Source organism: Harpia harpyja, chromosome 3 (genome assembly GCF_026419915.1).
Source record: "Harpia harpyja isolate bHarHar1 chromosome 3, bHarHar1 primary haplotype, whole genome shotgun sequence".
Classification (NCBI taxonomy): domain Eukaryota; kingdom Metazoa; phylum Chordata; class Aves; order Accipitriformes; family Accipitridae; genus Harpia; species Harpia harpyja.
The window spans coordinates 63,348,080-63,370,547 of NC_068942.1; the positions used below are offsets into that span (position 1 = coordinate 63,348,080).

The 22,468-nt window shown below is 37.3% G+C and overlaps 1 protein-coding gene across 8 annotated transcripts in view; it reads right to left on the reverse strand.

Moving 5' to 3' along the window:
- The window catches only part of EML5 (EMAP like 5), a 119,088-nt gene that overhangs the window by 93,309 nt on the left and 3,311 nt on the right, over positions 1-22,468 (reverse strand). For all 8 annotated transcript variants that reach the window (XR_008234541.1, XM_052782942.1, XM_052782940.1 and 5 more), the window contains exon 2: positions 3,281-3,440. Coding sequence is in view for 7 of the 8 variants with exons in the window: in XM_052782942.1 (XP_052638902.1) it covers positions 3,281-3,440 (160 nt within the window). In the remaining variant the exon portion in view is untranslated. The remainder of the gene's footprint in view (positions 1-3,280; positions 3,441-22,468) is intronic.

Here is a 22,468-nt window from a genome sequence, read left to right on the forward strand (position 1 = left end):
AAGGAATAATCTCACTGAAGTTAATGAAACTACATGTGTTCACATTTAATTAAATATAACTTGCAGAATTTAAGTATTTATTTTACAAGTTCAGGAGATACAAAGAAAAAAATATTTTCTTCAGTCCTCTCGGAAACAAACAGAAGACTAAAAACAGTTAAAAGCTTTAGGAGTCTTTTGCTTGATTCTTCAAAACATGCATGAGTAAACTATTCCTTTCTGAATCCTTTCTCAAACCAGAATCCCAAAAGACCCCGAACATACAAATTTCATGAAGTCTTTAATATTCAGAAAGAGTCTGAAGCCAGTTGAACTGTAAAACTAGGAAGCACAAAAAGACTGTTCCAAGAAAATACAGAAAAATAAAAAGTTTGAGATCTTTCTATGCTCTGCAGCCTGTCTTGTCTTCCAACTATGAAGATATTTTGTGCAGCTTTCTTGACACAAATCATTGACCATATTAGCCAACAACCCACTTTTACTGTATCTGTTAACCAGTTAAAAATGTTATTTTTCCTGTAGAAATTCTCAACAGCAAGACTAACAGTATTAAAGATTGGATAAAAAGAAACTGAGTGATTTTGAGTTTTGTTCTTAAAGAAAATTACGTCTTTTTGTTCAGTTTATGCATGAATTGTGACATCTTAATTTTGACAAATGAAAGCTTTGCAAGTCTTTAGGACAAAGTTTTTTTCACTGTTCAGCAGTTAATACCTACACACATTAAAGACAAATTTAGTTTCAGTTTCTACGTAGATTATCAAAGTGAGTTTGTAAAAGCAAAAGCCTACTCCCAATAACATAATTTCTTTACTGTCTGAAAAGCTCCAAGATTATGAGAACAAAAGAAACGAGTTGAATAAAATTGCTATCCATGCTCCCTATTTATTAACGCCAACTTCAATTTTTTAGATACTACAAAGTCCAACCTTTCCATTCTGTCTTTGAAAACATTCTTGGAAGGAACATCAGTTTCAATTCCAGCTACACTTCCAAGCAGTTCAATTCCAGTCCTACTGCAGAACAAGAGGCGTAAATGCAGACCAGTTTTACAATTACTGCATACCCATCACAAAAAATTTGGGTGATGCCTTTCCAGACATAAGCTGGTACACTGACTTCTCAAAAAGGGAGATTAAATTATGTTCTCGGTTCTCCTAAGAACTAGAAAATCTTGTTACCAACCAGCACACCCCCACAGTGAAGCAGAGCTCAGGGAAGAGCAAAAGAAAAAAAAAAAAAAACAAGAAACCAAACAGCGAGCTTGGGGAACAACGTACCATAAAGCAAGCTGAACTTCTCTCAACACCAGTGAGACTGGAGGGTAACCTTGGTTTTAGATAACACAACTGCACCAGTGAACCATCAGGTTCCCCAATACAATTAACAAAGGATAATAAATAAAGAATAAATAACGTCCTCCTGAACTAGCCAGACCAGTTGGGGGTGGGGAGGAGAGTGTATATGTGGCACAGCCCAACATAAAGTATAAAACCTGAACAATTAATAAAACAAACTTTGAAGAGGGCAATGGGCTTGACCTCACTTCAATCCACATATTTCTCCCTGGTGACTGGAGATGCCCAGCATCATGACAGTAACAGATAAACGTTTCTATCACGTTTTTCTTGTGATACATCTGTATATTGCAATTGCTGTGTTATGGTTTCAGTATATTGCTGTATCACTCTACTAAATCAAAATCCCATATAACGCCAAATATATCAAATAAGTATTTTTAATATCAAACATTAAACCCTTTAAAAGAACCTGGTCAGGGACTCTGACAAATTTGGATTTAAAAGGATAGGCAAGATGTAAGCAAACATATTTTGCAGATCTTTCTGAACTGGATTTGTGTTTTACTGTATTTCCATATGAAGACAATTCTGGAGATGCAGATCTTGAAAAAACTGTATCCAGCTTCCCTTTGAGATAAAAATTCTAACAAATGCAACAAAAAAAGTCATCATATGGAAATGCTGAGAAAAGTGGACAGCCTAAATTCTGACCATTTATGGCTTTAAACCTAAGAATTGGTACTAGGTACTCCTAGAACAAATCACAGATCTACATTCAAATCTCTCTAATACACCCAGGGGATGCATAACTGCATTGTAAAAAAGAGTTAGGGGACTTCAACCCTAATTAGATACATTTTCACCTTAAATTATTAAGGCTGTTCAAGTGAGGAAGTCACACAAGTTTACACAGAAAAGAACATACAGAAAAGATATCGCTGTCAAGTAGAAATTATGTTCTAGAAAGAAGCTGACTCCAGGAGTTGACTCCCTCAACAATGAGAAACCTAAATGATAAAATCTGTAGATCATTCCAACAAAGTCAAAACCTCCCTACAACAACTACAGCATGTTTTAACAGAAACAAGTTACAGCTAGGCTATCTTCTATTTGTGTTCAATAGAGCTCCATTTGATATTGTCTTAGTAAGGACAGCAACTGCTCTCTACAATACATCCTCCCTTGAGAAAGATATTGACCTTTTTAGTAAGCAAAAGGAACTGAGAATATAGCTAAATCTGAATATCACATTGCAAGGCTATGTGGGAGGGGAAGAAGTGCTGCATAAGACTAGGAGAGCACAACTGCAAAAAGGACTTCCATGGCTAATACCTCTTCAGCTGCTACCTAATGCGTATTTTCCATTTCTAATACATCAATCAAGAAAGCCTCTTTACTCATAGGAGCAAGTATCTGCTAAAAATGATCTCCCTTATAAGTAGCAGCTCTGAGAACCAATTTACTACTCAGAGAATGTTTTAAAGTAACAAAATTTTAATCCAATAAAACTTTTTTCTTCACCCATATCCAGGATACATGAGTGTGAACAAACAATCAAAATGTGGAAAGCCACCAACACATGCAAAATGCATGACAGAGAAGGGGATACTGCCTGAAGACATTCAGAGTCCGAGATGAGTAACGCAACAGGACTGCCATCACTGTGTGCCCAAGACATGCCCCTGCACAGGGGAGGTCCACTATCTCCAACCATTTGGTACAGCCCTGAACTGTGGCCCACAGATCGCAAGAATCTCCCTACCACCTCATCTTCATTCAAAACTCTTCCGAAGTTAGACTTTTCTTGCCAAATGTGAATATTTGTCAGTCACTAGTAATGCCAGCTTTTTTCCTCAACTTGAGAATAACCAGATAAAACCTGAGTCAAAATACTCCCTTAAAAAAAGAAAAAGCTACATAACAAGATTTCTGACAGATAAACAATTTATTTGTTTGAAAAAAGAATATTAATTACATACCTGACCATCTAAATCAAAAGCCAAGCAAGCTATACCATGGGTATGAACATCTTTCAGAACAGATACAGTTTGCACAGTGTACGAGTCCCACACACAGATGTATGGTTCTTTTCCAACTTGACCTGTTGCCACCAACACACGTTCAGGATGCAAAGCGAGGCTGCCAAAGAAAAAGATATAAAATATTTTTGCATGAAACTTTTACATTTGCCTAGTTGGCTGCATGAATATTTTTCCTTAAAAATGATTCTACAATATTTTCCCATTGATAGTAGATACTAACAAGTCATTTTGTATCACAGATTCCACAATAGCTGTAAAATTCCCTTAATAAGTACATGCCACCACCTTTCTTAAATTTGAACCCTCAAGCCTTCTCCAATTAAACTAATTGCAGAATAGTCATTAATCCTCTGTTCCAAAATACAGTTTATTAAATTAGGTCAGATTTTCATGCACTAAAAAAAATACCTATTTTCCCTTTCTTTCTATTTCTTAACATTTGAAAACACAAAGGATGGACAACAAAAGTTAGCGTTCAGCTATTTACACATCTATCATCAACAGAGATATGCATCTCCAGAAGTACTTCATTTCACAAACTACTTGACATCCTTCTTGTGAGAGGATTGAATAGCCTTCTGAAGCTATCTCTCCACTGATCAAACAGCAAGCCAAAGCATGACTAGCTTAGACTAGATGTTACGACCACTCTTCAGATGACTAAACTGAAGTGAGATGAAGATTACATTAAATATCTTAATTTTAATATAGAACAATTGGGAATAGTTGATTTTGAATAATTATTAACTTTTCACATTTCTAACATTGCAGAGAATTTTCTTATACTTCGTATATCAGGGTCGTTCACAGTCCACAGAGGATCATTACAACTGTTTCATCAAATCTAGGACCAAGCTAGAAAGCACAGTAGTCAGCAAGATAGTTTTTTGTTTTGTTTATGCAAGGAAGCTGCAAGGGAGGACATGAGGTCTGAAGATTCATATTTCATAATACAGAAAAGTAAGTAAGAATATATCCTAATAGAAACCAGACAAGCTACTTGATGATATTCTACACAGACTAGGTACAGCAGTCCAAAATGACGGGAGAAATACCATGTGTAAGTCAGGAAGATAAAATTTCAAAAGTTGGCTATTTAATTTGGCTAAAAAATTTCCACCCCTAACTAATCATAGAGTAATGATCTTGAGAGACTGGAGGACAGAACCACTAACAATGTATACTAAATGTATTTATCTTCTCAACATCACTTGGAAAGGAGAAAGGTTGAGCACTTTGCAATGGTAAGAACACAGGTTTTGATAAACGAAGTTCAAAGGGTGGAGACAAGGGGAGTCTATAAACGAAGAAATAGCCAGGATAAAGCTAATCAGGAAATGACCAGAAAAAAAGATATAACTTAAAAGATGTATGCATTTTCTATATACAAAAAGAGCAAGTGAAAACCATGTTAGAAGTTGCTTAATATTTCATGAAGTCATATGACACTACAGAATACACTTTTATATTTTTTCTATTTTAATATAGCATTTCAGTAGGTTGATATTGCTTGACAAATTCCACATGCACAACTCTGAGAGGAACCTTTAACTTCAAAGTGTCTACAAAAGGTAAAAAGCCTCTGGACCTTTCAACTTTTCTATAGGAATTCCTCTTCTTTGCTGTTCCGCATTATCCTCAGCACTGGGATCAAGCAACCAACAGTTCCCCACTTTGCTTCTCTTAATTCCAGAGTTATTTCTCCAGTTCTTCAATTCCTTCTTTATTTGACAGAGCAACTTCATAATTAAATAGCAATGCAGAAAGGACCTGGCAGGCAAAACTTATCACATTTCACTTCAGTTCTGCCACCTAATCCTGACCAACACCTGCACATCTCCCAGAGCACACACAGGCAGATGGTGTACGCACGGGGAAAAAGGAAAAGCATCAGGAGGGGGAGAAAATGCTGCATTCAAAATGATCTAATTTTTACAATGACACCACAGAGAGGGAGAGAGAAGACCACATGGACAATAAAGAAATTCAAGAAGACAAAGGAAGTGAAAAGAATATGCAAGGGAAAAAAAAAAGAAAAAAAAAGACAGAGACTGAAACTAAGAGGAAAAAGTGAAAACACAGCAGTCTTATTACTGATTCATGACCTCTTCAAACCCATACTTAGCTCTGGTATTAGTGCATTGTGCAGTTTCAGGCAAGTGAAAATCACCCCACAACTGCGACTTTGAAAAACACTCAGGCACCACCCTGAGCACCCACACATGCAAAAGTACCTTCACACCACACCTTACAAAACACTTTCCAGCAACCAAAAATTAGTTTAGCATGTTTTTAACTGAAGACCAGAAGTGACAAAGGCAATGCATCAGAGGTGGAAAGGAACAACGGTAAAGGCACTACCAAGGGCCAGGAAAACATTGTCCTAGCCCAAATGAGCCAACTAATTCCACTCAAAGCATATTAGGTGAATACAGAGAATATTTCTTTTCTTTCTAATTAATAAATGACAAATAATAATAGCAATATTATAGTATTAGTTCTTTCTATATCATGATATAAAATATTGGCTTAAACAGCTGAGCTCAAATTCTGCCTTCATATGGGATAATGCAGCACAAATTAAGATCCAAAGCCTGTATTTTAATCGCAACTGACAACACTGTAGAATTACCAACATCCTTCCCTTATCACTTTAGTTTCTATAGTAAATTGCTAACAACCTTTCCAGACAGTCACTGAAAGTAGAAGAAAATAAATATGCAATAAATATTTTTTAAAAAGCAAGGTTTTTTAAAAAATGCCAATATGTGGGGATTTCAGGGAAACCAAACAGCGGAGCTGTTGGCAGTGGCTGAAGAAATAATTACCTAAAAACACCTTCCCTCACTGTTTCTTCCAGACCAAGGAGTAAAAGGATAGGTTAAAGTACTACTTGCAAGTATTTTATCTCACTGGCTATCAGGACAGATGGAAAAAGGAAGCATGGAAAGAATCAAGGAACTGCTATTTCTATTACCAACACTAAGAAAAGGAACTGCCACACTTATTTACATGATTGTCGTGTGAACCACGAATGATAATAAGATGCTTTTCCTTCATATTCAAGTCTTGGGTATTATCACACCCATGGGGCACCATGCAGAATTTCAGGTTTGAAATTTTGAGTCCTGATCAAAACTCAAGGATCAGGCTTCAGTTTTAAGCAATATGGAGACCCTTTTCAGTTTTTTCATTGGACTATGACTGATTAAGCAATCCTTACAGGCATAGCAATTAATACAAAAATATAGTACCTTGGTCTAACCTCTAGAGTAAAAGCATTGATACAACTCACATATTCGGGAACTTTCATTATTAAAACAGTCCTGAGCAATGCATTGTAAATAGCTTCTCAGTGCAGAAGGAAAAAATGTAACTAGAATGGGTGCCCGAAAATGGATAACCATAAATGGATAACCCTGTTCACTATACAGGGACTACATTGACTCATGGGCACGATGCATTTAACAGGATCAAACGGTGAGTGTGCATTGTCTCCTCCTACCCCAGGTAAGATCTCCAAGACACCTCTACAGATGTGTTAACAGTGTGCAACTATTGGGATGGTATTTGAAGTAGTTGCTTACTATCCATCCAGTCAGTCGCTGAGGACAGGCAGAAAAACATGAGCGTGGCGTGGCTCTTCAGACAGCTTCCAAATCTGTTGTGTGGGCTCTGTGGACTTAAGTATACTGCCCCCCTCACATGGATTTTCTCACATTTTTTCTCCTAGGGAGAAGAAGGAGATTGCTTAGTGGAATGAGAAGCTCTGCACTCAGGAGAGAACTCATGTTCCTTTTGCTGCCCTGGTAATGAGAGCTGGGATGACCTATCCAGGTTAGACTGCTGAAGCTGTGCTTGCATCTAGCCCACACAGCTAGACTGTAAATTTGTGCCTGATTTCTTTCCTCTTCCTTGAAGGATGACTAAGCTGACGAACAAAATATTGCTGTTTGTCCAAAAAAGGAAACAAATATTCCTAACAAGACAAGTTCTTTAGGCCTTCTTGCTTGCCTCTGGCCTTTCTGACCTGGACTTTTCAAGAACAGATGTTAGATCTAGTGTACTGTCTCTGAAGAGGCAGATATGAAGGAAAATGTCCAAAAGGCAAATGTGACCATGAAACAAAGCAGGAATTAAGCTAACAAACTGCTAAGTCAAATTAATTTTGAAATTGGCTATAAAATTTGATAGTTCTCAGAAGAGTTCAGAAGTAGAAAATTTGAAAAATCTGTTGTCACTACTGCAACAAAACCAATAGCTGGACCTGTAGAGAGCTGAGATTTCCACTGATATCTCTGACTGACTGGTCTTTTCCTAGATCGATATTCAAAGCAGGCTGAAATTCAATATTACAATTTTAACAGTATACTGAACAGAGGTATGTTTCTCAATTTGGTGCATTCAAGCTCCTCTTCTATACTTCATACAGAAAAGATTCTTTCTCCCCTTTAGAGCAGCATGTAAGCATTCTCACCATTTTGACCAGATGCATGCACTGTACAATACCTATGTTAGATTAATGATAATAAATATTAACGGCAGCCTATGAAAAAAAAGTATAAAAACTGTCTATACTGTGTCTGTTTGGCATGAGACCAGAGACATGGACATGACCCTCCAATTTGTGGGAGGTTTGTAGTGGCAGGGGATCCTGAAGGAGAATAGTCTATAATACACTACTTTATTATAAAAGAAATTAAGATTTTTTCATTTTTACTTGGTTTGTGCTGAGCATTAACAGGCATTGATTAATACAGACAAGCTGTATTAAAGATGATGTTTCCTTAGCAACAATATTGGACGAAAATCCAAGAATATATTCATGTGACTATTCCTGAGCTTCATAAAACTAGGGCACCACTAAAAACGCACAAAAGAATACTGCAGTAAAATAACAGCAGCTCAAGTATCTATTACTTAAGAGTTAATTTCAAGTGTGAAGTTGTTTCTATGAGTAAATACAGAAATTATTTTCATTGTATGTTTACAGACATTTTACATATAGTTGTGGATATTTCCTTATTTGCTGCCATTTATCCATATCTCCCCAGAAAGAATGACAGGAGAAACTACAAACCATTTCTGTCATACTATTTAAGTTGTTAAAGCAGAAAGAGCTGTAATCAGCAAATATCCCTCATCAAAGCTTAAACAGATCAAGTCAGAGTACACTTAGTTCCCACAGACAAAACAAAGCAGTACTCATCATGGAGCATCACTACTGGGTCCTCCATATAGTTATTGTCATGGCACCAGTGATGTCAAATATAGCTTTCTGAAGATTCCCTAAACTGTACAAGCATCCTACTTCAACGTAAGAGACTCTGAACTGGAAACAGGGAGGATAGACTAAAACTGTACATTGATTATTCCCAGCTCATTACCATTCCATATTCTCCCCTCTCGGATCTAAATGTTTTTAGATGAAGAAGAAACGTTTATAATCACCCTAGAGAATCTTAAAAATCACTTTGGGCTCCTATCTGTTCCAAAACTCAGCAGAAAACGGGGGGTGGGGGGTGGGGGGGGTGGGAAATGAACTTCAAAGAGAAGGAAGGAGTTAGAGAGGGAGTACAGTAACAGTGATGCAAAGTTCCCAACTCATCAGATATGAAAAGTGAGGAAAAAGAATCTGGGAACTATATGTTACTTTATGCAGATGCCCATTTTTGCCTTGCATAGTCACATCTTCCACTGCTGAGGAAGGGATTAGCTTAAGCTTTCCAGTAGAAGAGTTACCATCTCTGGAAAAGAGATTAAAAATAAAGATATTCCCCTTCTTTTCAAATATGAATGATTTTGCCAGTGCCCGTAGGAGAACTCATGTTTTGACTGAGCCGGGGGTGCTGGTTTTTTTCCAAATCCTACATGATCTTTCACCACCAGGTTTTCACTGTCTGAGGAAAGTTTCTTTTCTAACATGTCCCTTGAAAAAGAAGGCAGCAAAATTACTTTCATTTTCCTAGCAAAAGACTCTTCTCACAGAAAACTCAGAAATACCATATGCTCCAAAATGATGTGGAGATAAATTTGCTGCTAGAAGCTTCCCCAGCTCCAAGTCGGACCCGCCTCTGGCCAAGGTCGAGCCCATCAGCGACAGTGGTAGTGCGTCTGGGAGAACAGATTTAAGGGGAAACTGCAGCAGAGAGGGGAGTGGGATGTGAAAGGAGCACCTCTGCAGACACCAAGGTCAGTGAAGAAGGAGGGGGAGGAGGTGCGCCGGAGGAGGGGATGCCCCTGCAGCCCATGGTGAGACAGCAGGCTGTCCCCCTGCAGCCCGTGGATGGGAGCGGGGGAGGAGATGCCCACCTGCAGCCCATGGAGGACCCCATGCTGGAGCAGGGGGATGCCCCCGAAGATGGCCGTGACTCCATGGGAAAGCCCACACTGGAACAGTCTGTGCCTGAAGGACTGCAGCCCATCAAAAGGACCCACGCTGGAACAGTTTGTGAAAAACTGCAGCCCGTGGGAAGGACTCACGCTAGAGAAGTTCGTGAAGGACTGTCTTCCATGGGAGACACCCCACGCTGGAGCAGGGGAAGAGTGGGAGAAGTCCTCCTCCTGAGGAGGAAGGAGTGGCAGAGAATGTGTGATGAACTGACCACAACCCCCATTCCCCGTCCCCCTGCGCCACTGGCAGGGAGGAGGTAGAGAAAATCAGGACTGAACTTGAGCCCGGGAAGAAGGAAGGGGCGGGAGGAAGGTGTTTTAAGGTTTGGGTTTACTTCTTGTTATCCTTGTTTTGATTTGAATGGTACAAATTAAATTCATTTTGGTTTTTCTCCCCCAAGTCAAATCTGTTTTGCCCGTGACCATAACTGGTGAGTGATCCCCCCCGTCCTTGTCTCAACCCACGAGCTTTTAGTTCTATTTTCTCCTCCTCATCCCACCGAGGGGGGATGAGTGAGCAAGCAGCCTCATGGTGCTTTGTTGCTGGCTGGGCTTAAACCACAACAATCTTTTACTAGCTATTTGCATGAAAGAAGCAATTCTGATTATAATAACTGGTGGTACAATAATGTGACATACTAGAGCCTGAAGGTAACCAAGGAATGGAATCCCACCTAAAAAAATATCCAACTTCCTTCTTTCCTCATGACACAATGCAAGGACTTAACACTCATTCTTTAAACCATTATTAGATATAAACTGTCAAACATACCCCCCTCAATACCAGCAACAAAAAAAAAAAAAAGGAGGAAAAAAGGGGGAAAAAAATTCAGAAAAGCAAGATCTGCAGAAAGAAGAGGTACTGCAATCAGCTGTCATTAATTTAGGAGAGAGGCAGTCCAGCTATTCAGCTCTTTTGGGTCACTACATTTGATGACCCAAAGGAGATCCCTTAACAAAACAGCAAGCACTAGTAAATGATTTGGTTAGTATCTGTCAGTCACAAAGTTAGAAACCAGTTCTTCACTCCTGAATACAAGTGATGAAAAGTATACAAACCTACAAAATTATCATAGATTAAAAAAACTGAGGCAGCCTAAAATTAAAGTGGACACACTGATTTCCCATTCTAAACAGTTTACAAGCTAAGAAACTACTTAATTACCTTAAGTAAAGATTATCAAGCTGTAGCCACTTAATTTTGTGGACACTGAGACAAGTACAGCTATAAAGTCAGATTTAATTTCAAATAAAGTTTGCAATGAAATACAGGCTAGAACAGGGAACTGAATGACAACAATTCTTATCACAGTTAAAATCACTCTAATTTTTCAGTGCACAAAACCTTATTGCACTGTTTGCTGAATTAGAAATGTACAGAATCACTGATTTAAGGTCAAAGAAGCATCTATTCCGAATCATTTAGCCAGCAAAATTTCAAAAATTTATTTCCAAAAGAAGGTTATTTTGGATGCTTCTGACCTCACAAGTTAACTAAATCAACTTGCTTGAGGTACAAAATTTTCTTGTTTCTAAATCTTTCACTATCATGGCAAAACCCTTCAAACAGCCCTCCATCCAGTCATTACTGTTTGCTTCTTCTCCATAAAAGATCTACAACCATTTTTAACTGCTAGATTAATCTTCCTTCTACTATTTTTGAAATTTATACTGGATCTTCTAGTATTACGTAGAAAAAAAAAATATCACAGATTGTACAATTCTCTTTCATATTTCTGAACAAGTATATTAAACAGCAATTCAGTCTTCTCCCCTATGGGATGTATTATGAAAAACTTATCTGAGTATGTGAGGATTTATCATCTGAATATTCAAGAGTGGAGTCACAGAATAATTAGTGACAACTTTTGAAAGGTTTTTCTTTTATAGAGAAAGGTCACCCTGATAAAATTAGCAGTTAGCTTAAAATAAGGAATGGTGGGAAGAAGGCAGTGGCAGAGCTCCTAGTGAAATAAGCTGAAATAAGTACAATATTCTGTGCTTCAATGGACTGTATTTCATTGCCAACCAAAGAAGGTTTAGAGCAGAAGAGAGCACTAAGACCATCTTTATCTTGCCAATCCTGGAGGCTGCAGATACACTAGATTTCTTCCCGAGCTCTTGAGAACACCAAGCCTACAGGTGTTCCAAAGGTTTTAGTCAGAGGTGTTTTCCTACAGAAAAGGAAAGCCAAGGACATCTATAACACTTGTCTCAAATTTACCATCCAGTATCTAACGTCATGCCCAGAAAGATGAAATGAGCCAGGATACCACTTAAAGTTGGGACAACATCTGAACCATCGTTTAGAAAAACTATAAAAATGTGATGGAGGCCACAGAACAGAAGCATTTACATGAAAGACTGTCTGCTGAAACAAACAAAAACCCCACATGTACCAGAAGTGTAAACAAAATATGAAAGAAGCATGGGAATATGCAAGAACACTAAAGGGACTCCAAGGTCAACATGTATTTGGTAGGCAATGAAAGCTATTGCACATGTGGGCTCATGAACTTAATTCCTAAAAACCACTAAAAAGGAGATGGATAAAATTCATTTATTACTGAATAAGGTTCCAAAGGCTATTTATTTTTATGGTATTAATTTCTATGGTAGAAGAAAGAGCAATTGTTAAAGCAGTAAGTAAAAAAGGAACCTGTAACTAAAAATGGAAATATCATCTAAAGTGCAACCCTGATCTAAAAACCACCAAACCAAACATTTACCAGTTCTTCAAATTTTCCTGTTATTTCTGTAAGTACTCTGGAAGACTATTTAGCTTAAAATGTCACACTCACCACAATAAATCTTCAGGCAATTTCCAAACACTGTCAGATGCCTTGTCTTGATCTAAAATAAAGCATCATACACCTTGCTTGCTCTTGTAGAGGGATTATAAGCAGGGAACAAGGATTAACACAGTTCTAAAAGTCAGGATAAGGTTGATACAGTTGTCAGCTAACCAAAACATAGAATTAATCCACTCATTCTGCGTGCATGCTGCCTCAATAAAATGGAGACATCTCACCACCACTCACCTTAAATGACTAAAATGCATAAATGTTTTTAACTGACTTCTACTTAAGTATGTTTTGGGGTTTTTTTCCGCATTGTATGTATGCATAATGTTTGCATGCACCAATATCACAGTCTGACACTTTCAAAGCTTTATTATTAAAATAAGTTACCCTATAATTCAGAAAATTGAAGGGTTACTGTTATTTTTAACATTATATCCAACTAGATTTAGTCACAAGAAATGTAGCCCATAAATACAAAGCAGCAAAGCAGTAAAACAATTCTCTTCCATCTAGTCTTTTAGACTATTGTTATAAAACTATGTCATATCTACAAATTTAATTCTCCAATTCCAGTAAAGAGAAAAATACAATACGTAATCAGGAGTGAAAAGTGTGAGCTAGAGGTGAGAATACAATGATTTTACTATAATTATAAGCACTTTATAAACATGATTTTCAGCTTGGACACATTTGCCTTATTATTAGGTCTGGTCCTTTGCCTCAGTTTTGTTTCTCTTCAGTTGAATTCTTTACCTGAATCAAGCATTTTATTTACATATAATTTTATGTCAAATATCTAATAAACATACCTTGTATGAAGCCAAAGGAAGTTTAAATTTTAATAAATCCTGTAGTCAACACAATGTAAAAGGCAAATGACAAATTTCCCTGCATGTCATCTGTCACAGATCTGGCTAAACCATCAGTGGAAAGCACCCCCTGTGGTACCTATAAAGGTGATCACTTTGTTCAAAACTACATTATTGTCTCCAAAGTTTCGGCACTAACTCTTGGGACATTTGACTCTTGAGTTCAAACCCCCAAGAAACATCCACTCCAAACCACAGCAATCCTTGTGAAGAAGAAAGTTCAAATCTGAACAGAATGCCATGGTCTGCTTAGGTGTCCTCCTGTGCCAGCCACAAATCCTACCCACTATCCACTGATCAGGCACAGGTTGTTCTAAAAGGATGCATAGGTGAGGATTTTCTGAAGACGGGGTCCTGGTTCTGAGACTGGATATGCATCCCAGCAGTTTGTTAACTGAATCAAACGCAGAGAAATCTCTTGGAATTGATCTGAAGCGTTATGTTGAAGATTCTTTTATTTCCACGTACCTACCTCAAAACCTAGTAATTCTGTTTCTATTTGGACAGTCTAAAGTAAAAAAATTCCTGTGAAGAAACTGGCTTAGCTCAGAAAAAGAGGCATTTCACAGCTCAAGAGGACTTATTACTCCTGGTGTATGAATCCACCGCTTTTCAGCATAGAAATATCATTCTGATGCAAAACAATGCTAATCCATGGACAAACAATACCAAGATACCTCCAAAAAGTGAGCCCCCCAAAATACTTGTCAAAGATGATCCCATGAATATTTAACCAATAGGAAGTTGGACATCGCTGTTAGGATGGGAGTTAAAATAAGGGATTTTTTTCTGGCTAAAATGAGAGGAAATAATGTGTGTTTTTAAAGCAAAATAACCAGACTGCTCTAGGCATACAGATACGGGTCTTGATCCATCCTGTTTGCAGGCCAAAGCAATAGGCACTATAAAGAAAACTCACCTGAAAAAGCTTGGAAGATCAAGCAGTGACATGAAATTAGAAAACTGTGAAAAATGGCTGAAGGATTATCCACTATCTTCTGAAGTAATATCTGAATACCCAGGGCTTTCACAGAAGGATAAGCATCAGGCACCATCTTACAGATCCTATTCAAAAGAAGAGGAGTCTACCAGGAAGCCTCTCAACAATAATGAGGATTCCCAGTTACAGGAAAGTCTTTTTTAACTAGGCCAAGGAAAGTTATTCTGAAGAAGAGATACAGTATTTCTCTAGAGATTTAATAATACAGGTATCTCTAGAAGCTAGGTAAAATAAAAAGAAAAAACTGCTTTTCTAACAGAAAGGGTCACACAAAGACATCTTGCTTTAAATGCAGCGTAGAAGTGGGATATGTAACTTATCGCCAAAACAATAGGTATGTCAGGATGGGGCCTTCAAAGGACAGATTTTCTTCATGTTCACAGGCTGATGAAGATGTCTCCAAGAGTAATTTCACTCAACTCAGGTACCAACTACTAATGAATATCAATGTTTGTCCTCTTTCTTAGTAAAGCTGACATCACTTTTGCCATTTTCATGACCGAAATTGAAGCAGAAAGACAAAAACTTGAAATGAAAGTAATGGTGGTCAACACCAAAAACATTTCAGGGATTTGTTATCAAATGGTGCACTGGAATTCTTTGTGGTTTCTATCTTTTGCAATATATAACTGATAGGTGTCGTAAGCCCAGCTTAAAAATTCACTTGTATCTTTTGCTACCAAGAGTTAAGGCAATCTTGGCTGATTCTGACCTTTTTTGTGCAAATCGAGCACTGCATTTTTAACGTCTATTACTATCATAATAGCTACAACAGCAATACAAATAATGACACTGGTTATTTGTTGTAGAAATTAAAGTCTTTTGTAGCCACTGGAGTAATCAGAGCGATCTGCACCCTAATGCAAGTAATTTACGTGTATCTGTAACATTCTGTAAGGTGCTTGACTGATCCACCAGGGGGAATTCATACTACGCCAGATGGCACTCACACCAGAATCTCACAATGTAGAAAATCTTGATTACATGTATCTTGAAGAGAACATTCAATAGCATCTAGGTTCAATGCTCAACTGAATTATGATGGCCAAGGGAACTTTAATGCATTGCCACATAAGCTCAAGGAATATTATAACTTTATTTTTGTTTTCAAGTTATTTCAAGTGCTCATAACTTTGTCTACCATGTGAAAGTACCAAAAGCAACAGATTATTCCAAGTCAAATAAATACATCGTGAATAAACCAATTTCCTTGATAATACTACAACAGCATTATAATTCTAAGTATATCTTAAGAAATCTAAATTTTAAATTGAACATATGACTGATCCTTATCAGGCCAGATTAGACAACTTTGCCATTTGTATGAGTAATAATTATTTTTCTTTTAAAAGTCCTTGATGCTAGACAAAAGTGCTGTCCTAAACCACAAATGTAATTCTGCAAGTGATAGAATAATATTCTGAAGAACTAGGTAAACTACATTTTGAAGTAAAAAAAAAACAAAAACCTTGAGATATTATAAAATATAAAACAAAATTATCTGGCTTTTTTAGCTTTATGTCAATGTCTGCTTAAACTTTAAAACCCCAATATTCTAGATGACAAAACTAGAAACAACTTCTTATAATTTTTGTTCTTTGAGGGAGGTTTTGTAATTATTTCAGGTTTTGTTTCAAGCAAAGTATGTTTTTTTAAAAAGCCTACGGGGCTTGTGTTAAAAATTACAGTAAAATCTAAACTCATTTTTTAGTATATCAGACAGAACTAGTATACTATGTTTTTCAATCTGAAACGCTTAAAGGGGGGGGGGGGGGGAATCAACTCTTAAATAATTAACTTTTAAACCTGAAGTTTATTTTATGTCTTAACTGGAACTTTAAAATTTGCATTAAAAAAACCCAAACATTTGACTTCAGATAAACCCTTCAAAAGAATTATTTTATTCAAACATGCTAAGCTACTGCCTATCACTATCATAACAACATTGTAAACACAATAATAAGTTAACTTCATAATGCTGTCAAAAAATCAGCCAGGAAAGTAATCTACTTTCCTACCTATATCAAGAAGATGACTAACAAATTAAAACATGGAAAACATAGGCTAGCAGAAACATAATTGCTTTGACTGCAATTTGGAAAAGCTAAAAGATAGGGCAGACCTCAAAATTTCTGCAGAAAATCCTTTAAAATTTTTAATGATCAAACATTATTAAGCCTTTGGTTATATTTCCTGTTCTTCTCTGATGTTGTCCTAGAGCTTCATGTTGCATTAGTTCTGAGAAAAAGAGCCAACTACCAAATCAAGAAAATAATTTTCTACATCACCAAGACATTTTCTCATTTAAGTATTGACCTGATCTGAACCTGCCTGTGAGTGCTGACAGAATCAGATCAGAGGTGATGTGACTATTGGCTATGAAAAGCATGATGCACAAAGGCAAGCTTATAAGCCTGTAGCTCCTTGCTGTGTTGATCTACTTTAATCAACTTCTAGTATCTTTTAGATGTTCAATTCTGGTTGGGTATTTTTGGTATTTCTATTCATGTAGTTTTAATGAGGAAAAATAAAGTTTTCAATGGTATGCAGGCATATTAAAAAACAAGCATACTCTAGTCCCATTTCAAAACTGAATCCAGGAAATTTATTCTGTATTCCTAAAATATTTTCATTTTATCAAACCAAATCCAAGCAAAAGATATTTTTAAAAGACAACACACAAAGCTCTCAGTAAAAAAAACTTGTAATGAAGATTCAACAATAAATCCCTCAAAGGATGTCTTCCAGCCTGGTACAACATGTGTTCCAGAACAGCTCTAGAACTACCCAGAAAACATGGTTTTCTCAAGGAAAAAGCAGATCATTCTCTCTCCTCTCTCCCTCTGATCTAAGATATGAACACAAATCTTCTCTCTTTTACACATTTGACAATTTGAGATCACTTAACATGAAAAGCTGGACAGAGCTTAACTGGGACTTTGTCCTTGTGACCGATGGCATAAAATGAAGAGGTCAGCAGAGTAATTACCTCACTCCTTGTCCCAGCAATTACTTCTGCTGTAAGAAATACCATTTTTGCCTGATAGCTAGTCAAAAGATACTTGAGCTAGAGGCTCACAGGAGGACTGATTAGTTTAATTATGACATAATTTAGGTCCCATTAAGTCATGAGTTTTTTAATGGAGGGAAATAAACTGATTATGCCCTTAAAGAACATCTGGAGATGACAAAGTGAGAGTAGATGGATTTATCTTTAGTATAAACAAAACAAACATGCCACCATATAAGCCTAAGAATAAGCTAAGGAGAAGACTTGATTTTTAATTTGCAAATCTAAACTTTCTGGGAAAAAAAAAAACAATCAGTCCCTCAAAATACTGTATTTAAAAAAGGAGAATGCCTTATTCACAAAGAAGTACATTAGCTGGTGAATTAATCTATTCAAGTGATTTGGGTTGCTGCAATAAACCTCTCGGAATGGTACACATTACATGATTTCACCATTAGATTGCTTTCATCCTTTGAAGCAACAACATGGTTTCCTCATCAAGTTTGCATGGAGAATGAACCCCAGTTGTCACGTTTGAGCAGAGATGCACCAGCACACACTCCAAAGCCTGCTCTTCTTTGCAGAAAACAAACTATTAAAGCTATTAGGTTTCACAGTAAACATTCCATTTCATATCAAAAAAACACAACCTATTCTCAATGTCTAATTTTCTTCAAGAAAAAATAATGTCAAAAATAATTTCCTTAATTACAGACTTACATAAAATGATTTTTATTTGAATTTGCATGTGGAAAGAAGATCATAAATGGATGTTTGTAGTCGAAAATCCTGAAGCTTTGGAACTGACCTTCCAATTCTGGAAGCCCCCACTATTCAGCTCGGGGCTCCAATTTTGATTTTTGGTTGGGAGGTGACTTGACCTCTCACTGGGCACCACTGACAAGAGCCTGGCTCCATCTTCTTTGCACTTTCTCTTCAAGTATTTATATACATTGATAAGATCCCTCCTGAGCTTTCTCTTGCCTAAGTGGTCCCAGCTCTCTTAGCCTTTCCTCAGTAGAGATGGTCCAATTCCTTAATCATCTTTGTGGCCCTTCACTGGACTCTCTAGTAGCACTGTATCTCTCTTGTACTGGGGAGCCCAGAACTGGACACAGTACTCCAGGTGCAGCCTCACCAGTGCTGAGTAGAGGGGAAGGATTCCTACCAAAGACTTTCTTTGGGACTTAAGAACAAAGACTGGTTTCCCAGGACTATCCCTAATAATCCAGAATGTATGCACCTTGTAGGTTCCTACGTATTATACAAGCAACATTTTGAGGTGTTTCTATGTATAACCCTTTTCACATTTGAGGCTTAAGTGCAAGATGTATTTTACTCCAGTTTTCCTCCAGTAAAGTTATTAGAGGATCCAAAGGGGGATGACTGGCCTTCTTCAAAGGCTATGATTTTTGAAATAATTTGGGAGATTACATTTCTGCAAATAAATAAACAACAGAGTTCTCTTCTAGAAGGAAAGATCTGGACTGCATAGAATTCAAGGGCATACAAAGAATTCCTCACCAGAACATGCTGAAGCTCATTTTTCGTCTATCACATTAGTAATTCAAAAGACAGAAGAGGTTGCACATGTAATGGATAATTAAGTAATTTCTCCTTATGTGGCAACTGTGGTATTTATTCAGTTACATTCCCTGGAATCTGAAATACACAATTAATCGTGAAATTCCTGGTGAAAATTCATAGATTTGCTGCCAAAACAATTTATAGAATTCCATCTGATACAATTTTGTAGCTGTACATAATAGTTATCGCTTAACATTTGTGCTTGACTGTCATCTGGAGTTAGGTCAGAGACATACACCTTTTATTCCAGACAAGAACAAGACAATAAACCTGACAGTAGATACCCTAACTCTCAATTACTTGAATTATTTGTTGAGGGTTTTGAGAACTAAGATGGATCTTAGGGTGTCAGTTTACTAGAGGAATAGAAAAGACAGAAGTAAAATAATTTCCCTCTACTTTCTTGTGAAACCTTCTGTTTGGCTCTTTTTCTGAGAAAAGATATTAGCTTCTTTCATAAGGTTTTCTCATGACATGGTTCTAATGAAAAGGGAACAAAGAAAGGCAGAATGACACAATGAGGTGGTAGAAATACACAGCATCTTTACAGAGAAAGTCCAACAGCTAGTCATCCAAAGTCATAACAATGCATAGTTAACAAAGAGAGAGGATGAGGAAAAGGCCAGAGTCATCATTCAGAACTAGGATGTGACTAATCACTGCATGGCTAGAACTTCTGTTTGCAAACCACAGCTGACAGCCACACAGAGGAAGCCTGGACCTGCCTCCTGGAGAGCATTATCTAGTAGCAGTCTTAGAAAGCAGCTGACAGAGTCCAGCAATTTCTTAGATGCTGACAGTTAGACTAACATTGAGAGTGCAACAGGTAGAAAAATCTCCTTCAAACAGAGTTGGTGGACAGCACAGACATGATTTTAATGATTTTGATTTTCACCAGACTTTCAGAAATGTTGACACTAGAAAGAAATGGTTTATTTTGCCATGGAATACAGGAGCAAGATCACAGAATTTCAGGCAGGACCATCCCTTGTAGATTGAGCCAAATTCTGAAAAATAGAAAAATGACAGTCTTAAATAAAGTGCCCAGAAAGACCACAGTTCAGAGTGGCCAGAGTTTTGGCTGCTTCTTTTTGCTCCTTGGGAAATAAAGTCCAAGATGATTCCTACAGAGTTCACCACAAATAATAAGAAAAACTGTCTTAACAAAAGCTGTGATTTAGACAAGTAAACTATTTTGCTGAAAACAGCCAAACCCTATCTCTGTCAGAACACAGGGAAATGCTTTGTCATTCTTTCTACCTGTCTTGCACATACCTCTGCTTTCTGTAAGCATGCAATTTACCTCTCTCCAGTCTTGGATACAGAGGGGCACAAAGGGGAAAAGAACCAGATGTTTTTAACCAAACTGAAGGTAGTACCAATTTCTTTCTCCTCTGTCTTTGTAGCATGGAATCTGTTAAGTTTCTGGTACTAGAACTCCTAATAATAAAGAATTTTAATGTCTTCTGAATAATTTTTTAAGTTCTGTCTGCCTTAAAAACAGAACTCCACATGAGTCCTAGGGCAGTCAATGCATGATTTCTTTCCCCCAACTTAGTCTGAGACAAGGAAAAATACACAGATTTCTAGACAAGTAGGGAAATTAACTTATTAGACACAGCCTATGGTTGCTCTACAGCAGAGCTAGAGATGGCATTATCAGCAGAAATTCAAGCATTTTTTTCTAGCACAAGATGCACCGGTTACTATCTCTAGCAACAAAACCTAAATGTATCACAGACATCTTAATCAAGTAGTCACAGTTTACTGGTGATAAAGTTCTAGGAAGAATATGCAACAGCACTATTATTTGCCAGCTAACTCCCATGATAGATATTAAAAGAAGTAGGAGAGGGACAGCAACTCTTCCTAATTTGTCTCACTTTGACAGAGAAACGTAGTTCCTCTTCTATCTTTGACCTGCATGGTTGTGCAGTTGTTTTGCACTGGCATAGAGATAACGGTGCACAAGGACGGACTTATGAATGAGTGCTAAAGTTTGAACTGAAGAACAGACATCATGGAAAGCAAAATATGCATTTTTGCCAAGCCTGCTAAAGATCTCAAAAAGACGCACTGGTTTGATCTCAGGTTTTGCTTTTGCTTTTAAATAGCATCATTGATCCCAGGTGAAAAGTTAATTCCCAGTAAAATTCCAATACTCCAAAGCTCACTAAAAAAGATGGTCACAGGGCTAGCATTAAGGAAAAAAAAAAGAAAAAAATGCATCAAAAGAAAAAATTATCCTAGAATTCTCCTTGGAGCATGTCAGCATAGAGAACAGTCCTGGTAACATCAAAGGCTTTTGCCAGCACCACCATTTAAAAAGGTGGATGAGTTCAGGGTTTCCAATTTTCTCACCTTCCATCAGAGAAAGTAAAGTACATAAACACGCTTTAGCTAGCTCAGACAAATAAGGAGGCTCAACATGAGCATCAGTTTCCAATATGACAAGTTAATACTCTGAGGGGGCATCTTCTGAAATCTTTTTACAGATCAGGATTAAATATGATCACCCTAAGGTCTCTCAGACAAGGGAAGGACAGCCTACATTAAATAACGTATGCTCCTCTAAACCACTAAAACTACAAAGGGAGAGAGAACAAAGGAAGGATCGATCTAACCTAGACACACCAAGACATTGTTTCTTCCTCCTCTACCGTAAAGCAAACCAATCTACACCTCACAAGCTAGTTTGGTGATTTATGAAATCCTACAGAACACGCAGTTTAAATCAGTAACTTTGCAGGAATAATTCACATGTTCATTCAAAATTAGTATCTCCTACATACATACAGCCCAGGCTGGATGGGGGATCTTATCTTCTACAAACACAGCAGACGTCCAAGTTACGCTGCTGGCAATGGATGGCACTATCAAAGCAAGTCACCTCAGATTTCATGAACAAGATTTTCCTCATTTACTCCTAAAAACGCAAGAAAAAACCTCAGTTATCAGCACTCCCAAAAGATGCAAATTTCCAAAGCACTTCTGCATCTAAGTGACATGTTCCACAAGTATCTGCACACACCCAGGACCTCAACAATAACAATGTGCAGATGCATAAGAAATGGGAGATAAATAAGATCGAAAACATGATACTCTCTATCCTCCAGAATAGTGGGTTGATTTCTGGAAAGTAATTCTCAGAAGAGATAAAAACCAAAAGATAAAAGACAAAAGCTCACCAGAAAGCAAGAGAAGTCCTTTTAGAGACAGACTGGAGCTGTATGACTGAGATTGTTCAATTCAAAAACCAGACTAATAAAAGAGGTCCCAAGTGATCCTAATTACCCTCTTCTATTCCAAAAGACTGTTCGATAGAACTGAGGGACAAAACACTGAAAGAGAGCTCTCATATTTTCAGTACACAGTTAACTGAGGCTGGGGGGGGGGGGAGGGTGTGGACACTGTGATTAAAATTGAGATTAGACATTTAAACTGGAAATAAAATATGTTAAA